A 20,731-nucleotide genomic window follows, 5' to 3' on the forward strand; every position below is an offset into this window, starting at 1 on the left:
ATGCAGGCATGATTTCATCAACAGTCAGAGCTTAACTAACAGAGGTTCATGCTTCTATAAATGCATGTACACTAACACCTTTATAAGCTAACTTCTATTTTCTTTTTGACCTGAAACACACACTTTATTTTTCTTAATTGGGGTATAGTTGCTTTAAAATGTTGTGTTAGTTTCTGCTGTACAAAGAAGTGAATCAGCTATATGTATATATATGTATCTCCCCTCCCTCCAATCCATCCCCCCATCCCACCCATCTAGGTCACCACAGAGCACCAAGCTGAGCTCCCTGCACTATACAGCAGGTTCTCACTAGCTATCTGTTTTATACATGTTAGTGTATATATGTCATTCCCAATCTCCCAATTCATCCCACTCCCCCTTCCCCCGCCCCGTGTCCACACGTATATTCTCTACCCGTGTCTCTATCCCTGCCCTGCAAATAGGTTCATCTGTACCATTTTTCTAGATTGCACATATATGTGTTGATATACAATATTTTTCTCTTTCTGACTTACTCTGTATGACAGACTTTAGGTCCATCCATGCACCCCAATATTCACTGCAGCACTATTTACAATAGCCAGGACATGGAAGCAACCTAAATGTCCATTGACAGATGAATGGATAAAGAAGATGTGGCACATATATACAATGGAATATTACTCAGACATAAAAAGGAATGAAATTGGGTCATTTGTAGAGACGTGGATGGACCTAACTTCTATTTTTCACAACCTATTTCTTTTACTTTGGAACTACTGTCTTCACAATGAAATCTCAACTAACCCACTAAAATTTCTCTTTATACAGGGCCATTTAAGAGTAATACTGCAGCCATTTTTCCAAATGAGAGAATATTAAATAACTTTCAGGGGTGGAGGAGTAATCTACTTCTGCTTTTTCAAGAACAAAAATCAGTTTTGAAGTTAATGAGAGTATGAGACATACACAAAATCTATCCAAGTTTTTCTCCATCTACGTTATTGACTAATATGGTAGAAATGTTTGTCTTCTTTTATGTTCCTAGAACCAAGCTCTAGTGTTATAAACTTTATAATAGAGCCATGAATTAGACAGACAAATCTTAAGTTAGACAGACCTCTTTAAAAATGGTACCAATGAAATAAGCCAGACAGGTGAAGAAAAAGGAAGTGGTTTATGGAAAAATTACTCTAGTGGGGAGTTATAGCTATTTAATTCCAGTTATGATCCAGTACATATCTAGTTATTTTATGAAATGTTGATTAAGCTCAAGATGACACATCAGGAAGTTTACAGTTGGTGAACTTGTTAGTAGGCACAAGGCTAGACTTGTGAAAGTAAGTTCCTCATTGAAAGTAAGTTCACCACCTAGAGAATATGTGTAGCCATTCACTTCACCAAGGTGAATCCCTGAACTAAGTCCAGAGACTCTGACAGACTTTTAAAAGCCAGGCCATTTCCACTTTTCTGGTTCCCTAATGTTTTGATCAGGGTTGTAGAAACCGGTCATATATTTAAATGGGTACATTTACAAATTAACATTTCAATATAATATCACAAATATGATGCCTACATGAATACGCACACTGATAGACAACAATCTGAGTTGACCTTCATGAAGGGGAAGTTTTAGGCCCAACTGGTTTCTCCAGCCTCACCTTGAATGTGCCCTGGATGTGCCATTTAGATAAATAAAAACAGATAACTGTGACCAAATTGTAAATTTCCATTTGTTTTTATGTATCAGATAAACACAACTAATTTCAAATTATCAAGCCCTTGCCATCACAATTACGGACCTATAAACAAATCATAACACTGTGTAATAAAAAAGGTCAATTGATTAATCACAAAAATAATTGCAGATAAAATGAAATGAGGACTTCAATGAATGTTTATTCTTTAGGCTAAGAAATACAGGAATGTATAAAGAAGATCTGATGAAAGGAAGAGAGGGGAAAAATCAACCTTAGCCTTTATATACATGCATTTACTTCTACAGACATGTCCTTCCTAAATGTTATCATTCTTAAAATGCAGTCCTGGGGGAAGCACCAGGGGTGACTGATGTGACCTGCCAGTTAAGCTGTCATTGCTTGCCTGAGGCTTAGGAGTGGCAGCCAGGTTTTTATTTCCTCTGGCAAAAATGCAATCCTGGTTAATGAAATGCATCACCAAGTCTCATAATTTGTGTCTCTCTAAACTCAAAGCAAAGCCAATCCACTGGGCTTAATAACTGCCTCAACAGCATGTCAGATATGAAGGACAAGAGACATCCAACTAAAATAAAGGAAACTCAAAACAGAGGGAAAGGTTTCAAGAAAAAGAAAGAAGGAGAGAAAGGGACCTAGTTATTGGAGGGGGAAAGGGAAAGTGGATCTCTACCTATTAAGAGGGAAGAGAAGCCTACCATCTTTTTTTTTAAATCAAGTGTAAATAGACTAAATATTTATTTAAAAGGCAAAGATGGTCAGATTGGATAAAAAAAATTAAGGCCCCAAAATATGTTATCTATAAGAGAAAATGTTTTAAAATATAAACACATTACTGGTTAAAAAGAAAGGGATGGAAAAATGTTACACTATGCAACAAAACGTACAAGCAAGATTATATGGTTATGTATCAAAGTAGATTTTTACAAAATACCAAATGATAATGAAAATGAGCAACTGGAACTCTTATAATTTTCTGGTGGAACAGTAAAATGATCTGTCCACTTTGTAAAATTATTTAATAGTTCTTTATAAAGTCAAATATACATCTAATACATGAATCAGCAATTCTACCCCTAGGTATTTACACAAGAGAAATGAAAACACAGGTCCACACACAGACTTGTGCAAGAATGTTCATAGTAGCCTTAGTCATAATAACTCCAAAGTAGAAATAACCCAAATATCCATAAATAGAAGAATGGAAAAACAATTTTTGATATATTTATGGTATGAAATACTACTCAGTAAAAAAACAATAAACTACTGATACATGCCACACAAGGAGCATATCTCAAGAACATATTGAACAAAAGAGGATAGACACAATAGAGTATATATGGTATGCTTCTAGTTATATGAAGCCTGGGAATGAACAAAAATAATCTATGACAATACAAATCAGAAAGCATTTGCTTCTGGGGATGGGGAATGGTTGACTGGAAAAAGGAACAAGTATGGAGAAATTCTATATCTGGATTTGGATGGTAGTTACACAGGTGCATGCAATTTTGAAAATGCATCAAACTGTACTCTTATGATCTGTCCATTTTATTGTATGTAAACTATATCTCAAAAATTGAAATAATAATAATTTGAGTACCTACAATGTGCATATTATATTAAGATGTGAATAATGCTGAATAGAGATAGTGTACAAAAATTAATAATAAAAAAAGAGGAAAAAAGATATTTGCCTGAGAAAAATCTGAATAGGAAACATTCATATCCATATCCAATGTATTTGTAAAGTAAAAGAAAATAGCACATATCTTGTTGGTTAAAAGTCATTAAATTGAGTTTAAATCTTGGCTCCACCACTTATTAGCTGTGACTTTGGGCTATGACCTGTCCATGACTCAGTTTCTTCATCCATAAAATGGGGCCAGTAATAACATCTACTTTATTGGTTTATAAGAATGTAAGAATTAAATAAGGAGTATCTGAAAGTACTTTGTGCTTAGCATTAAGTTTTTTGTAAATTCTACATGAATTCATACATGTGTGAATAGTACACACACACTAAACACTTGTGTGTGTTTGTTCCTACCCTTCCTCTAACCTCTTACCCAAAGCCTTCTTTATTACTGACTTTGCATTCCCTGATTGAAGAGCAACAAGTCTTTTTTAAAAACATGCTGGAGGTCATCTGAAAGAAACTTAAAATTCTTCTTCGAGACAGTAAAAACATTAAAATCATTGAGTGCAACAGTTCATGAACCACAGACTACTAAAACTACACAGGAATTTAACATGGTAATGCGAATTGCTAGGTGGTAATCAAAATGAGAGAGCTTTAATGCTCTCTGTTCTTTTTATTTGCGGTACACGGGCCTCTCACTGTTGTGGCCTCTACCGTTGCGGAGCACAGGCTCCGGACACGCAGGCCCAGCGGCCATGGCTCACAGGCCCAGCCGCTCCGCAGCATGTGGGATCCTCCCGGACTGGGGCACGAACCCATGACCCCGGCATCGGCAGGCAGACTCTCAACCCCTGCGCCACCAGGGAAGCCCCTCTCTGTTCTTATATCTTGTCATTTAAGCATTTTCCACAGATAACCTCTCAAGAGTTCTACAAAATTATACATGATTCTTTGCACACTTTAAATTTTCCTTCTGCAAAAAATTTTAATCTGCTAGAAACCCAAATTGGTCCCAGTATAAATAGCTGGAGACTTAGCTTGGATTTAGAAATGAGGTGATCATTAGGGCAAATTTGCTAGAAAAAGCATTGTAAAATATAGTCATTGATGTATTTACTGCTTTTCCTTCCTTTACGGATCACAGAATAATTTATCTGTTTAGAATATTCATATTTTGTTTTCCTGAACATAGTTTTTATTTCCAGACCAATTACTTTTCCTAAAGTTTTTAAAAGACATTTTAAATGCAAATTAATCAAGACTGGGTAGCTGAGAGATTAAGCACCCAGTCAGAGTATACACATTCAGATCATGACCCTGACAAAACTTGCAGGTGAACCACATTGCTTAGAAATATCGAAAAAAATAAGAAAAAGTTATGTCATGAATGCATATATGTAGATACTAGTTTATCCTTACATAGGCATAAGGTAAGTGATATTTAATATAAAATTAATAATGTGGTAGTTTTCTTACTGTTTTATAACTTTGCTTTCAAAGAATTACATTACTATACAGTATGCCTCTTTCTCTGGTAACTGGAAAAACTGGGTATCAGCCTATCATCACAGGTAAGTGGTTTGTTAAAAAGTTTAACGGTGTTGGGCTTCCCTGGTGGCGCAGTGGTTGAGAGTCTGCCTGCCGATGCAAGTATGAATATGACTGTAATGCCATATGCCATAAAAACTGTATAATTATTCACTCATTAGTGTGTAGGCTGGGCTACCATGAAGCAATCATATTGCTGCTGCTTCTTTATCAATGCATGAATCATTATACCTAAATATGAATTTCTTTTTCACATTATCTTTTCATTTTTGATGTTTAGTGTTGTAATACGTAGAACATCTACAGTGTTTTGTATCATGTAAGCCAATATTGATGCAGGTACTGATAGACAATTCATCTTGTAAACAGATGACATAAACCTATGGTATGAGTAAATATAGTTATAAATCTACTTTCTCTTATGATTTTTTAAATACCATTTTCTTTTCTCTAGCTTACTTTATTGTAAGAGAATACAGTATATAATACATATAACGTGCTAATCAACTGGTTATGTTATTGGTAAGGCTTCCAATCAACAATAGGCTATTAGGTAAGTTTATGGGGGAGTCAAAAGTTATAAGCAGATTTTCAACTGCCCAGTGGGCCAGTGTTTCTAACCCCCACATTGGGTCAACTGTATTATTATTATAGTTATAATGTAAATTAATAAAGGACACCACAATAGACTACACATTCATTCTAATTCATTAATATTACAGATACTCCTATGTTCCACTCTTTTTGTTTTAAGCTCGTTTTTTATAATGACAGAAAATATCATTCTTTTTTGCCAAAAATAGTGACATTCCTGAAGTATTGTATATTCAACAGTTTATAAATCAAGGGTTCCTTTCAAATGGTCAAAAAGAGTCATCCTTAGCACATCACCATAAGCAAGGACCAAATTCAATATTCAGATTACCATATTTGGACGATTATAAATGAGAACTTTATCTGGCTTGTGTTGTCCTATTCTCAGAGCTTCTTCTAGAAGTGGTATGTATTCTACCTTCCTTCCAGGTTCAATGCCAAACGATGCTGTAACAACAACCTTGGGCTACAATGAAAAATAAGTAAATAAATACATGAGAAAGCTTAACCATCTTAATTAAGGTAACCACAATATTTCAGATGCAGGCTGACAATTTAACATTTCTTAAGAAACGTTTGAATGATTCTGTTCTCTATTAAATAAAAGGCCTGAAAACCAATAAGCTATTTTTAAATGTTATAGTCCTAACCACTTCCACATAAATCTCACTTACCTGTTCAGAATTCTACACTTAATGATGCTTCTGGCTAATAAACATGAGCTGTTAAAAAATACTTTCGAAAGAATTCATTAAATCAGGTAGATGTAAATTTGCCATGAACCAATGAAACGGAAGCCTAGGGCCCCCTCACTTGCAGAGGCCTGCATAACAGCTGGTTGTTGCTGAAGTTGTAGCATTTCTTAGGTGGGGAGACCCAGCATGACTGCTATTAGGAAGTATTTCTAAGGTTTTTTATGCAAGCATCTCTGCCTGAACACCTAGAGAGAACTCAGAAGGAAGAGACCTGAGTCTCCAATAATTATTTTATGATTCTTTTCTCATTCCAAATACATACTCTTTTTCACCAAATTTTATATTGTCATTTTGTCATATTTTTCTTAAAAGGGCCCTCATTTAAGTTTCAAGCCCCACAAAACCTGAACATGCCCCCGTCATTAAGACACACTTGGCACTCTTCTTTACCTGACAACTTGCTAGTCATTCTTCAAGATATGCACAGGTGTAGCTAAAAGGCTTAGGATCAATCTTCCTTCCCTGGTAGATTCTGAGCAGGCCTGAGATATCCAACTATAGTCAAAGTGTTCCTTTGTCCCCACCTCTGCACAGGAAGCTCTCCAAGGCCAAATTTGGACCCTGTTACCTCCCTGTCTCCTATGCCTGTTACAATGCTTGCCATACCATAAGCTCTCAACAAATATTTGTGGCACTGAACCAAAATTCTCGTTAATCTGCAAAACAAACATATCTTTATTCTTTTAAGTACACTGTTTCTTCACGGAGAAATCCAAAGCAAAGGAAACAGATAATAAATTACTCAGGAGAAAGATAATCAGTCCAACATAGTGCACCTATTCCTGAATTTTGGTTTCTGGTTACAATACATTTCATCTAGGGAAGGTTTATATAATGTCAAATATATGCATATATAGCACTTTCTGGTTTTTAATATCATTTAATATTCATGGAGCTGAGGCTCAGTGCAGTTGCATAGCTTGCTCCAGGTTAGAAGTGTTAGAATCAAAAAGAGGGCCAGTACTGACTGATTTCAGAATCTTCCTCTTTCCACTATTTCAAGCTGCCTTTTAAAAGCAAAAAAAAAAAAGGGAAAGAAATGAAAAAGTAAATCTTTTGTTTTGTTTTGTTTTGTGGTACGCGGGCCTCTCACTGTTGTTCCCTCTCCCGTTGTGGAGCACAGGCTCCGGATGTGCAGGCTCAGCTGCCATGGCTCACGGGCTCAGCCGCTCCGCAGCATGTGGGATCTTCCTAGACTGGGGCACGAACCCGTGTCCCCTGCATCGGCAGGCGGACTCTCACTGCGCCACCAGGGAAGCCCGAAAAAGTAAATCTTGTATCCTTTTCTAAAGGTCAGACATTTGAATATAATTCACATTTTAATATCTGAAATATGTACAAAAATAACTCCAGATAACATTCCCTAAGATTAGAGTTCTGAATTCTGAATAAATGAAAGTTACACATCAAATTAAAAACATATATAGAATATATCAAAAGTTGAATAATTTAATAATTTTATTAATAATTTATAAATAATTTATATTAATATTATAAATAATTATTTGATAATTTAAAGTCAAAATTAAGATTCTTTCTCTAGAAAACAATCCCTTTCACATTTCTATTAACAACCTTTTATTGGAGGTTTTATTCCATCTCAAGTGGACTACATTCTTCCCATCTTCACCTGTTAAAATAAAACTTTTTCTTCGGCCTAATTAGTTGAAAATTACGACATCAAAATCATCCCTGGTTTCAATTATCATCCAAATATCTCAGGTATGTATCTCTATCTCCATCTCCTCGCCATTAATTTGACTTGCTCAATGGTCCCACCCATAAGAATATGCACTTACTGCCTAAACTCCTTAACAAGTTTGGGGGTGGGGGAGGTGTCTATGTGTGTGTGTCTTATGGATGAAAACTCCTCCAGTGATACAGCATAAGTTTTATAAATTTATATATATATAAATTTTCCCACATTGTATAAAATCTTTTAAAAAAGAAACAATATATCTCATACCTTTGCCCAAATGGTGTTTAAGATTTCTGTAGCTAAAAAGCTAGCGTCTATAGCTTCCTCAGAGAAGTCTCCAGCTGCCCACTGATTTGCAGATCAGTGACTGATATTTCCCCCTAGATTTCCCTTCATAAGCACTAACTCAACATGTTTTTAAAAAGAGAGAAAAAAGAGAATCCAGCCAGTTAGTGTGCAAACCAGCTTCCTAGTTCTAATAACTGATCTATTACCAGATGAAGTCAGATATGTAAAACCTCACCCCATGCCTAGTACTCTGGGGACCCTCAATATATATTAGTTCCCTTTTTTTTTGTTAAGAATGTTTCTCATCCTGGCCTTATAAAACTCTATAAAGGTCAGTCATCTCCTACTCCCATAATGACCTTCCTTCTTTAATCTTCCCACTGCTGTTCCTCTCCTGCACATTGCCCACTAGCCACTGATTCACAAAGAGACCACCTACCAAAGGTTCTCGTTCTATCCTCTCTCCCACTCACATCATATTGCAAGACTTGCCTCCTCTGAACATTGCTTAAAACATGACAGTCACCTGCTCAAAAATTTGACCGGTCAGCGTCTACAGGATGCAATTCAGACAATAACAGCCTTTTCGAGCTCACCTTCTCTCCCTCTTCAATCACATTGGTCTATTTGCTGTCCTTTAAATGAATTTTTACCCTTTCCTGCCTCCCATGCTAGACTCTTATTCTTTTTCTAGCCTTTTGGATCCCACTGTCATTCTCTTCAACTAGCTGAATCTTAGCCAAGACGTAACTCAAATCTCACCTCCTTCAGGAAGCCGCCTTCAGCCACCCCAACTAAAAGATATCATTCCTGCCTCTAAATCAGGGATCTGCAAACTATGATTCAGAGCCAAACTCTGCCCAAATTACATTCTGTAAAGTGTTGTTGGAACACTGCTTTGCCCTTAGTTCCTGCAGTGTCTAAGGCTGATTTTGTGCTACAACAGCACAGCTGAGTAGTTGCAACAGAAACCATGTAACCCGAAATGCCTAAAATATTTACTATCTGGTAACTTACAGAAAAAAGTTTGCTGATTCCTGCTCTAAATTCATAGAATCATAACAGCTAACCTTTTTTTTTTAATGAGTATTATATGTCAGGCACTGTGTTAGTGCTTTAAACTCAATATCTCAACGATATTTCACAACAGCCTTTCAAGTTTGTGATTTTAGTACCCCACCTAAACGTGTTACTTCACCTGTCCCTAACACACCCTCTTAACCACTGTGCTATACCACCATTCCTGGAAATATATAGATTATAAAACTAGTCATGTGTCCCAGCCATTTGATAAGTATCATTTCTTAACTAGTTCCAAGGACAGTACCAGGCATAGCGTGGAAGCTTAATAAATACATGTTCAATGAATAAATTAGTTATTATTTTTCTTAAATGTCTTACACAAATATATGGCAAGTTAACTTGAAAGGCTTGCACCTTATATATTCTTCACAGTATCTAGAAAGATGTCTACCACATAGGACTGACTCGAAAATAAAATTTTGGTTAATAGTGTATGCCAAATAAAAAGTAAACTTTATCTTAGTTGATAGGAGGATCTAATAAGTACAGATCACTCTTCGATGGTTCATCCACAGATAAATACAGCTGTCCTATATGCAGCTACGACTTGATTCCTCCAAATAAAGCACTTACCTTTGCATGATCAACGCGACTGCTGAGTTCTCTGGATGCAAATCCCCCAAATATGAGACTATGGATGGCTCCTATCCTAGCACACGCCAGCATGGTATACATCGCCTGGGGGATCATGGGCATGTAGATAACCACGGTGTCACCCTTCTTGACATCATGCTTGACCAAAACACCAGCCAGCTTAGAGACCTATAACAACATCATCAGATCAGCAAAGTGTTCTCTGTGGTGATTCACTGAACTTCTCAGTTACGACAGTAATGCAAGAAGATGATCACCACACCCCCCACCCCCCGCCTGTAGTGGATTATAGAAGTCTGAGAAATACATATTTGATGATGGTGATAAGAGTTTAGATGGTGACAATAATAACAGACATCTGGATTATAATAACTGACTACAAACCAACTTACTATTATTATCCCATATGAATTCCATGGCTTAAGTTTGCTTAATTATTCATTCAACAACATTTTTACTAAGAAACTATCATGCGCCAGACATTGTGTTTAGGGTTGGGAACACAACACAAAGACTTGTCCCTGTGGAGCTTTTATGCTAAAGGGGGAATCTGTCAAGTGAGCAGAAAAATAAAATAATTACAAATTTAGTTATATGTTGGGTTAACTGTTGAAGGAAACAGTTAAGATCAAAAGCCTACACATGATAAAATTTGTTGCAAGAAACCTTTTCATGGGCAATTACAGCAAGCTGTGGGAAGTATGCCAGATCTAAGTGAGGATCTAAGAAGTTCAACATTCTTTTATTTAAAAAATATATATTGAGTTCCTATACATCACACACCCTGTTTTCTGATACATCAGTAAACAAACAAGACAAAGATCTCTATCAGAGTACTTATGTTTTAGCAGAGGATATGCAATAAATGTAATAATTATGTATTATGTTAAAAAGTATTGAGTGCTATTTGATGGGGGAATAGAGCAAAATAGAGGGGATTGGGAGTGCAGGGGATGTAATTCTCAATGGGACGATCAGAATAGTCCCAAAAGGGTCTTCCCTGGTGGTCCAGTGGTTAAGACTCCACAATGACTTCCACTGCAGGGGGCATGGGTTCAATCCCTGGTTGGGGAACTAAGATCCCACATGCCGCAGCACAGCCCCCCCAAAAAAAAAAAAGATAGACTTAAGAAAGTGACATTTTAGCAATGACACATAAGAGGTTGAGACTAAGTGGATATCTGTGAGCATACTATTTCAGGCAGGAAGGGCACCAGTACAGTGACGTAAGGGGGATCATAGGTGATGTGACTGAGGAACATAGAGGAGACCAGGGGAGCTGAAACAGAAAGAACAAGTGAGAAAGTGGTCATAGATCAGGTCAGAGAGCTAAAGGGTCAGTAGGGATCCACCGGGCAAATGGAAGGACTATGGCTTGGCTTTGAATGTGACTGTTCAAGCTAGTAAACAGAGGAGGCCTGAGAGAAGGAATTAGGCCACACTGCTATTTGAGGTTCCTTTCCTTTCACTCTGCCTCTCCTACTTTTTGAACAAGTTCAAAGGATTCTGAATCCTGATCATTCTTCCTTTTTCTCTCTATTCCCTTCCTCTGTGCAGATGGGGAAAGATGTGGTCAAGGTTAAGGACTCTGGGGAAAGACACACAGTAACAAACAACTCTCTCAGTGTTTTATCCTGCCCTATATTGCAAACTCTAATTTAGTGCAATTTTTTAAGAGCCCCAAGTTGCCCAGTAGAAAGTTACAAGAAAGATAAATCAAAGTAATATCAATCGTGAACTTAAATTCTATTATATGGAGCTCAAGAACCAAGACAAACACTGAACGTCATATCCAAATATCTCAGTGTAAACCCTGCAGAAAGTGGCCATGCTCTGGGATCGCATTACTGGGTGTCCTGTTTAAGGTACAGCACTGGGAGAGACCAACGAGAAGAGTTTGTCCTATTTACAGCTATAGCCTTGGCATCTTAAATAGTGTTGAATAAAAAGAATTTTCAACCAAAACCCAATCTAGCAATGATTCAGTAACTTTATAATCCTGTCTTACTTCACAACGTTGCTGGAAGATGTCCAAAATTTTTCTGTCCTCTGAAAGAAATGAAATCAATAAATTCAAGACTTTCTTTAAAAGAAGGATCTCACAATGGCTAAATGTAGCCCCAAGATGTATTTAAGGTGGGGTCATGTCACACCTAAAAAAAAAAGAAATGAGCCAACATATTAAACTTAGAAGGTTTCATATGCAAATTCAGATTTCCAGGTTCTCTTGAAAAACTGGAAGGTCTAGCCACAGTGGGTCTGTGTTCTTGAATGACAACAATCAACTGAACCCCATGATCAGCTGCTGGGTTTGCCATGAAGTTGCTATTCCCTAGGGCTATTTATAACAGAGCTTGCATTTTTCTTTCCTTCTGGATTTAAAATATATTCTTCTACATCCTGTTTATTTTGTCATGTGCTTACACCATAGTTCCATAACCATAGAGATGTGATATATACAGATAATTGATTTTTCTCTCATCCATGTCTCCCACTTATATTATCTGCCTGGTTCCTGCAGGCATCTGAGCTGTTAACCACTGCCTTGAAGACAATCTTCAGTCAAATTAAGCTGTACTATGTCTATATCACCAATAGATGGTGCCCATTTGGCCTTGCTAACCTCCCTTCTTGGAGCTACTCCTCAATGTTTACATATGATACTAACCACACCAAAGTTGCTCTGAAGACAAAAGTTTTATATGAGCAATAGAGAAAAATATCTTTTTTAGTAGTTTCTGGTGCTAAATGTCACTCCAGTAAAATTTTCCATTGTTATTCTAAATTTTAAAATATATATATTTATTTTTATAAATATGAAAATGAATGGGTAAATATGTTTCAGGTAAGACTTCTAACAAATAAGCTAATGAAAAATGAAATTTTAGCTCATAGCAAAAGACAGGATTGATTTAATATGAAAATATTTGAGAATGTTTCATTAAAAAATATTCCTCATTAATATTATATCTAGTGTTGGGACTTCCCTGGTGGTGCAGAGGTTAAGAATCCGCCTGCCAATGCAGGGACATGGGTTCAAGCCCTGGTCCGGGAAGATCCCACATGCCGCGGAGCAACTAAGCCCGTGCGCCACAACTACTGAGATTGCGCTCTAGAGCCCACGAGCCACAACTACTGAGCCCACGTGCCACAACTACTGAAGCCCGTGCGCCTAGACCCTGTGCTCCGCAACAATAGAAGCCACCGCAATGAGAAGCCCACACACCACAACAAAGAGTAGCCCCTGCTCGCCGCAACTAGAGAAAGCCCGCATGCAGCAACAAAGACCCAATGCAGCCAAAAATAAAAATAAATAAATTTATTAAAAAAATATATTATATCTCATGTTGGTTAATTTGGAAACCCCAGAACAGAATACTTAATAGTCTTACTCAGATGCAAAAGTAATCATTTTGAAGATAAGTGTAAGCAACAGCAAGCAGTTAGAGGAAATATCTAGAAATCTCAGTCACCTAAGAGTTCATAATCACTCAAATAAAGTTCTATGAAACCAACACAAAGGACAATCTGATTATTGCTATTTCAGGGTTCACCTTGTTTTCATTGGCTTTTTGATGGAAAATTATCAAACGGTAGATATTATTTTTATTCAACATTATATTCTTATTCTACCATAGGTGTCTGAGTGTAGATTTATAATTTTTATTATTATCCAAAAGGAAAAAATTTTAACATGTATTTCATATAACCTACAGTTTTTCAACTGAAGAAAAAATTAAATCATGTGCCACTCACCCAATCCATATTAATCTTTGCACCTTCTTAGAACTATTTTAATTTATCAACTATTTAATAGTCTTACACAGGCACAAATCACTAAAATTGGTTTTCTTTCTGACATCAAGCGCAATACATAACCCATACAATCATGGTCAGGCCATGATACTCCTCTAACATGAGGATAACTGAGCTGGGGACGAAGCCTGAAGAAATGAAACACATGTGTATATATACATATTCATTTAGAACAACAGTGTTTGCTTTTTCCCACTAGTTATTTATTACATGAACTAATTATTATTTTGGTACTAATTTAAAGTTATTTTAATATCTAAGTATCCTGCCATTGATTCAAGTTATATAGTATCTGCTATGTGTCCTATACTGAGGTCAAGTCGGCAGGTGCAAAAATGAGGAAGATATGTTCCTTAAGGCAAAGAAATTCACAGTCCAGGAAAAAATATCATACATAAATAGTAATGATAAAATAAGAAAATGCAACAAATACGTATGTAATATAAAACGGTATACACATATATTTGGTTTATATATAACACACATATATTTGGTTTAGATGCAAATAAAAACTTTACATTTTAGAATGGTAAAATAAAAACATGTAAGCATAAATAATGAAAAAAACTTCAGTAAAATTTTTATGTACTCATTCTGGAAAATCTTCATTCCAAAGCAGTCTGTGAAGAAAGACAAATACCATATGATGTCACTTACATGTGGAATCTACAATATGACATAAATGAACGTATCTATGAAACGGAAACAGACTCACAGACATAGAAAACAGATCATGGGGGGAGGCGGGGGAGGGATGGATGGGGAGTTTGGGACTAGCAGATACAAACTATTATATATAGGATGTTTAAACAACAAGGTCCTATCGTATAGCACAGGGAACTATATTCAATATCCTGTAATAAACCATATTGGAAAAAAAGTGGTCTGCGACTTAGTAGAATTTCATGACCAAAAGCCCATGACACAAAAATAAACATTAGTCAAAACTGATCAAAGACTATGTTCTATAGAGTAAATCAGCACTTGCTTCACAAACTGCCAGTGTGTCCATCTAAAGAAAATCAGGTTTGTATGACAAAGACAGCGCTGGTGTCCAAACCACAGTAAAAACATAATCAGAGGCAACCTCAGGGCCATGTCAAAGAAAATTACATGGAAGAGAAGACAAGAGAAAGCATGCTTTTCAGCGGCGATGATATTACTCTGCAAACCCTGGTCGAATCAATATCAGAAAATGTAGCTACTTTAAAATTCAATTATAATATCTGAGGAAACAGTTTACTAAAATTGGGGATGAATGACCTGTTCTTCAGAATATATAGAATTGCCCACAGAAAGAGATAATTACCTAAAATACCTGCATTTTACTTTTAAACATATAAGGTAATCACATATTTTGTACATACACAGACATCATACACACGTTGTTGGTTTTTCTTGTACACACAGAGAGAGCCACCGAAAAGGTAAAACTTTATCTCTAATGAATTGTTTCTTCTTTTGGCCATGCACCAGCCATGCATCCAGGTAAATAAATACCTGTGAAAAGAATCAGTTATACTAAAACTGCTTAAGATCTGAAATAATACTAAAACTATCTTTTTGAAAGGAAATCTTTCAGGAATGCAAAATATTTTCATCTAACATAAGAAGCTTCCAGAAATGTAACTTTTTAAGACAGTGACTATTTATTGGAGATGAAATTGAGATAATTCTCATTTAAATATGATGCTATATTAAGTCCATTCAATTGTGAGATATTCCTTTCAATAGCAGGAAAGTGGAGGTGATGTGATGTTATTAAAAGAAGAGAAATCTTTCCTCAAAAAATAAAAGTATCCATTTATATTCAAGAGTAAAATGTATTATTACTATCTAAAACAGAATATATTTCATATTTTAAAACAGAATTCTATTTTAAAAAAGTATAAAGTAGTATCTAATTTTCAAAACAGTTATCTGACAGTGAGCTAGAAAACATTTACTAACACATTTCCTTTCAAATAATTTTCTCCAAATGAAGGAATAAATATCATTACTCAGAATAATCATTTTTCTCATTCCCATTTTCTTCGCAAGTGGGTTTCAATCAATATTTCGTCATTTTAACACTGTGTATTTGCAAGCAGAATGAAATGGAGGATTGTTTAATCCATTTAGTTCAGGCTCAAATTAACCACAATTTCAATAATCTGTGAGCTTTCAAGACTAATGTGATTACAGACTATATTTCACAGAAAATTAGTTCAATCCTACATTTCTCTATGCACATGTGTTCATATACTTGATAAGGAATATGTTCTTCCGCTTCTTTAATATTCATATGTTGTGATTTACAAGTACATCATCAAAATTTATCACATCTTATAAAGGACACTTTGTTCATTTTAAAATAGTACCTCTATGTAACATTCAGGCCATTGTTGACAGAGAAAATAATCTTACATCAAGGAGAAGTCCAAGGTCTAAAAGAACAGAAAATGTAATTGATGCCCACCATTTATTCATGATATGACTACAGAATGTGTAATAAAAAGGAAAGGAATTATATAGAAAAGAAATAATTAATTATTGCCTCCACTTTTTCCCATTTTAACATCTTTCCACTCTAGGCGTTAATGGTCGAGTAATAATGACTTCCTCCTGATTTTACTCACTTGATAGTTTCTGCCAAAGTTCCTAATCCTCATGGAATTTGCTATTTGGATCAGGAATTTGCCTGAGAAAGTAAAGGCAGTTCAGAATGGATAGAGCAATAATTCAGGGTGAAAAAGGTTGTGAGATGGCCTGGAAAGGTATAGTGTCGTATACTGTATCTTTTAGAGCCTTGTTAAGCTCTGTTAAGTTTAGATTTATCCTAAGTTCAATGTGTAATAATTCAAAAGTGTTAAGTAGGCATTTTCCTTATTCTTGCAATGCAATGATTATTGCAAGATCTAGGGTTGTGACACTGGGGATAAAAATAAATAATACGATTTGAGAAATACTTCATGTAGACTGTACAGGGACTGATGATTGATGGATGCAGGGAATGATGGGAGGAAGGGAAGAAATGGGCCCAGATTTTTGGTTTTAGCAACTGGTTGGAAAGTGATGCTGTTCACAAAGTTGGTTCCTGGGTTTGAATCGATGTTCCCTGTTAAGCTTGAGGCACGGAGATGGGAAGGTCAAAAGTTTAAAATGGCCTTTGGAGGGCAGAAGACAAAACTTATTAAGGGAATGCTAAAGGAGAAAAAAATACAGCACTGAAGCCCCAGTGGATACCAGGGACCATGAATTTGTAGTAAACCCGTATTTTTAGTGAGTTAATTTTCCTCCAACAGGATTCAACATATTAAGATACAGGAATGAAGATAACAAAGAACTGGGTTGATCCAAAATGTAAACTAGATAGCTAGTGGGAAGCAGCCGCATAGCACAGGGAGATCAGCTCAGTGCTTTGTGTCCACCTAGAGGGGTGGGGTAGGGAGGGTGGGAGGGAGATGCAAGGGGGAGGGGATATGGGGACATATGTATATGTATAGCTGATTGACTTTGTTATACAGCAGCAACTAACACAACAATTTAAAGCAATTATACTCCAATAAAGATGTTTTTTAAAAAAAAGGAAACACAGTAGGCAAAATAAAAACAAATTTTTTAAAATAAAGAATTGGGTTGATTGATCCAGGTCTGGAGTTCCACCACAGAGGTGAGGTAGAACAACAACAGGTAAGACAGGTGAGCATATTAGCAAGAGAGTTGTGTTGTTAAAGAAGCTAACCAGGATAGCTGAGAGACAGAAACAGAAGAACTTAGGTAGTGACTACACACAGTCAGAACCAATTAAAACTACGATATTCCAATGATATTGTGTCTAAAAATGCAGACTGTCTGAAAATGTGGTTTTGCTGCATTGTGTACCAGAGGTTTAAAACAGACACTCTGAAAATTATAAGCCCCAATTTACATATGATCTTGACCCTTTCCCCACCTTCCATCCACCAAAAAAGCCAAACTCTAGGGTTGCCTCATGCATCTGTTTCCAGCTGATCCTTGCAAAGTCCTCCTTTTGTCCTTGGGACATCTACGACATCCCCCTTTCCCTCCACTGTTCACCCCATCCCTCAGCTTATCCCACCTCAGGTAAATCTCCTTCTCACAGATCCCTCCATTTACTACATCAACCTCTGTAGCTCTTTAAAATGCTCAGAAAGCCCTCTCAAAACTAACTCACTGGTCTCTATCTATCTCTACACATTCCTCTAATTGAACCTCCTTTTCTCTAGCACCAATATTTCCAATAATTTTTCATTTGTATTCATTTTATTTCCCTCCCTTAATCCCTTGAATTATGAATATTGCAAGAATATTGACTTTATTATTTGTCACTGCTAATGCACTGTATTTCAGCTATATTATGTGTTAAGCAGTTTGGTAGCTACATTGGAACCCGAGCACCACTCAGAAAAGTACCATTCAGAGATATATGGAGAAATATCATACAAATTCCAATTAAAGAGTTCTCAAATGAATTTTTAAAGCATAGCTGAAGTCAAAGTTGATTACTTTCTGTATGTTTCCTAGAGCATTTCTAAAGAAAATATTCCAAGTCCTGAAGCAAGTTTTATTACATTTTTAAAAATATAACCCACCTGGACTGAAATGAAACAAATTTCAACTATTAGAGAAGTCATTTTCCACAATTTTACACTCATATATCTTTACATAGACATTCTAAAAAAACTAACAAAGTGTGGTTAAAATATACATTTTTCCAAATTTATGTTTAAAAAGGTACAGAATCTACTGTGTTTTATTAATAAAGAACATTCAATTCAAATTTACGTAAGTCATCTAGATATGGCTATATTCTTCAATGAACATAAAAGCCATGATAATAATTATTGCTCTACGTATCTGTATTATAGTAATAAGCATGAAAAATGTAAAACAAAGTTAATATTTTAAAACAGTTACAGTGTGGCTGCTACAAACACCACATTAAAAGGCTAATGGAGGATACTTTTTTAAGTAGCAGTACGTGAATTAAAACCAGATTCCTTTCTCTTGGTCTAATAAATTGTTTAATGTTGTGTTTCTCAACCTGGGAGATATTCTCTGTGGAGATATTTTCACAGCTGTCCATGAGACTTCTATGAGAATTTTTTTAATTTTGTGTTTTACTTTTGATGACAACTTTTAAAAATAAGGCAAAGCATATTCTGGATTATATGAGCACTCATGCAATTTCACCGTATTTATTTGTATTTGTTTTTTATAATCTCATGTATATTCATTAAAAGCCAAACGATATCACGTTTTTTTATAATAAAATTGTATAATAAAAGGCTTTATGAAAGTTCAAGTACTACTATGTGACAAGAGAATTAAGGCATCATAGGGAACGTGTTGCCAAACTCAAAGGACCCAGGGCCACAGCACTCAAACCATAAGCACCTTGCAATCAGTCATTCCATTCTAGCTCAATATCATTCACTATATGAAATTAATATTGTCAATTTGAGATTGACTGACTTTGTACATTTGTTTTTATCCTGCTTATAAATCAGACATGGCTTTATATATGTATTGAGCTATAAATAAAGGATATTAAAACCTAGTATTAATTGCACATTAAAAATAATTAAGTCAATACAAAAAGTATGTAAGAATGTTTTTCCTTTATGAATTGTTTGTATGTCTCAATTTTGAGAGGGGGAAAAATGGTTTCTTTGATTTTTCTTCTCATAAAGAAAGACAAATATAAAAGAAGCAAGAGATGTCGACAGGAACCTTGAATCATTTAGAACAATTCTGCACTGATTATTTAATCAAAGCTTTAATTGAACAAACACCCCCAGAATTTTTACAAACAGTACATAAAACAGCACAACTAGTCTGGGTACACCAACCACACTTCCCAGAATTTGCCTGTGTTCCTGTTAACCTTTAATGGTTTTGTTGGTCAATACATCCTAAAAGTCAATCAACATATATAAATGGCTCAATTTATATTGAGAAGTTGCTAAATATCCCAGGAGTGGTACAAGGACATGAGATGATTCCAATAGCTGGGTCTGTTCTCAACAGCATTAAGATCAAAAGGAGGCACACATATCTTTAAAAAATGAAAAATTCACAAATATAATGCATACCCTAGTAACTAATAAACAAAGCAACATAGATCATCACACATGCCAAGAATATATCATAAATATCCATAAATAGATCAAACTTCCCATAAAAACTATATATGATAACGCTAACATAATTCAGCTTTATAACAGAAACAAAATGATCTTAAATCAAGTACGGTATGAGAAAATGAACAATCAATTTCCCCAAGAGCTCCAATCTTCACAACAATTCTGCCGAATGCAATATGCATTGATTTACTAACACTTATTTAACTAGTACAAATGGCAAAAATATTAGCATAAAACTGTCAAATGCATTAATAATGCTAACAGCATCACTTCCCATGTGTAGATATTTATTGATTTTGAAAAGTCTTATATGAAAATATTTCACTTCATATACTTGAAATATGATTCTATCCTCATATCTTTATTTGCATCACTAAGACAATCAGTGTCTTCAATTTATGTTAATTAGCTTTATCCTCTGCTTGCTATGAAAATTATGTCAGGTCAAATAATTTCATAGTTTCATACATTTATTACTAAAGGTCAGAAACTGAAAGTTGATGATGTACCCAGCTGTCCTAAAGTTGGTGACTATACAACAGGTACAGGTGCTTGTCAAAAGAAAACGAATAATTGGGCTTCCCTGGTGGCACAGTGGTTGAGAATCCGCCTGCCAATGCAGGAGACATGGGTTCGATCCCTGGTCCAGGGAGATCCCACATGTGGCGGAGCAACTAAGCCCGTGTGCCGCAACTACTAAGCCTGTATGCTGCAACTACTGAAGCCCGCATATGCCTAAAGCTCGTGCTCTGCAACAAGAGAAGCCACCGCAATAAGAAGCCTGCGCACCGCAATGAGGAGTAGCCCCCGCTCGCCGCAACTAGAGAAAGCTCGTGTGCAGCAACGAAGACCCAACACTGCCAAAAATT

General features: G+C 35.8%; 1 protein-coding gene across 5 annotated transcripts in view; it reads right to left on the bottom strand.

Moving 5' to 3' along the window:
• Positions 1-20,731, bottom strand: part of ACSS3 (acyl-CoA synthetase short chain family member 3) — a 151,345-nt gene that overhangs the window by 92,564 nt on the left and 38,050 nt on the right. For all 5 annotated transcript variants that reach the window (XR_003002075.1, XR_003002077.1, XM_024736438.1 and 2 more), the window contains exons 3-4: positions 9,877-10,065; positions 5,810-5,944 (exon numbers count right to left, since the gene is read on the bottom strand). Coding sequence is in view for 3 of the 5 variants with exons in the window: in XM_024736438.1 (XP_024592206.1) it covers positions 5,810-5,944; positions 9,877-10,065 (324 nt within the window). In the remaining 2 variants the exon portion in view is untranslated. The remainder of the gene's footprint in view (positions 1-5,809; positions 5,945-9,876; positions 10,066-20,731) is intronic.

This window comes from Neophocaena asiaeorientalis, unplaced genomic scaffold (assembly GCF_003031525.2).
Source record: "Neophocaena asiaeorientalis asiaeorientalis breed wild unplaced genomic scaffold, Neophocaena_asiaeorientalis_V1.1 scaffold134, whole genome shotgun sequence".
NCBI lineage: Eukaryota > Metazoa > Chordata > Mammalia > Artiodactyla > Phocoenidae > Neophocaena > Neophocaena asiaeorientalis.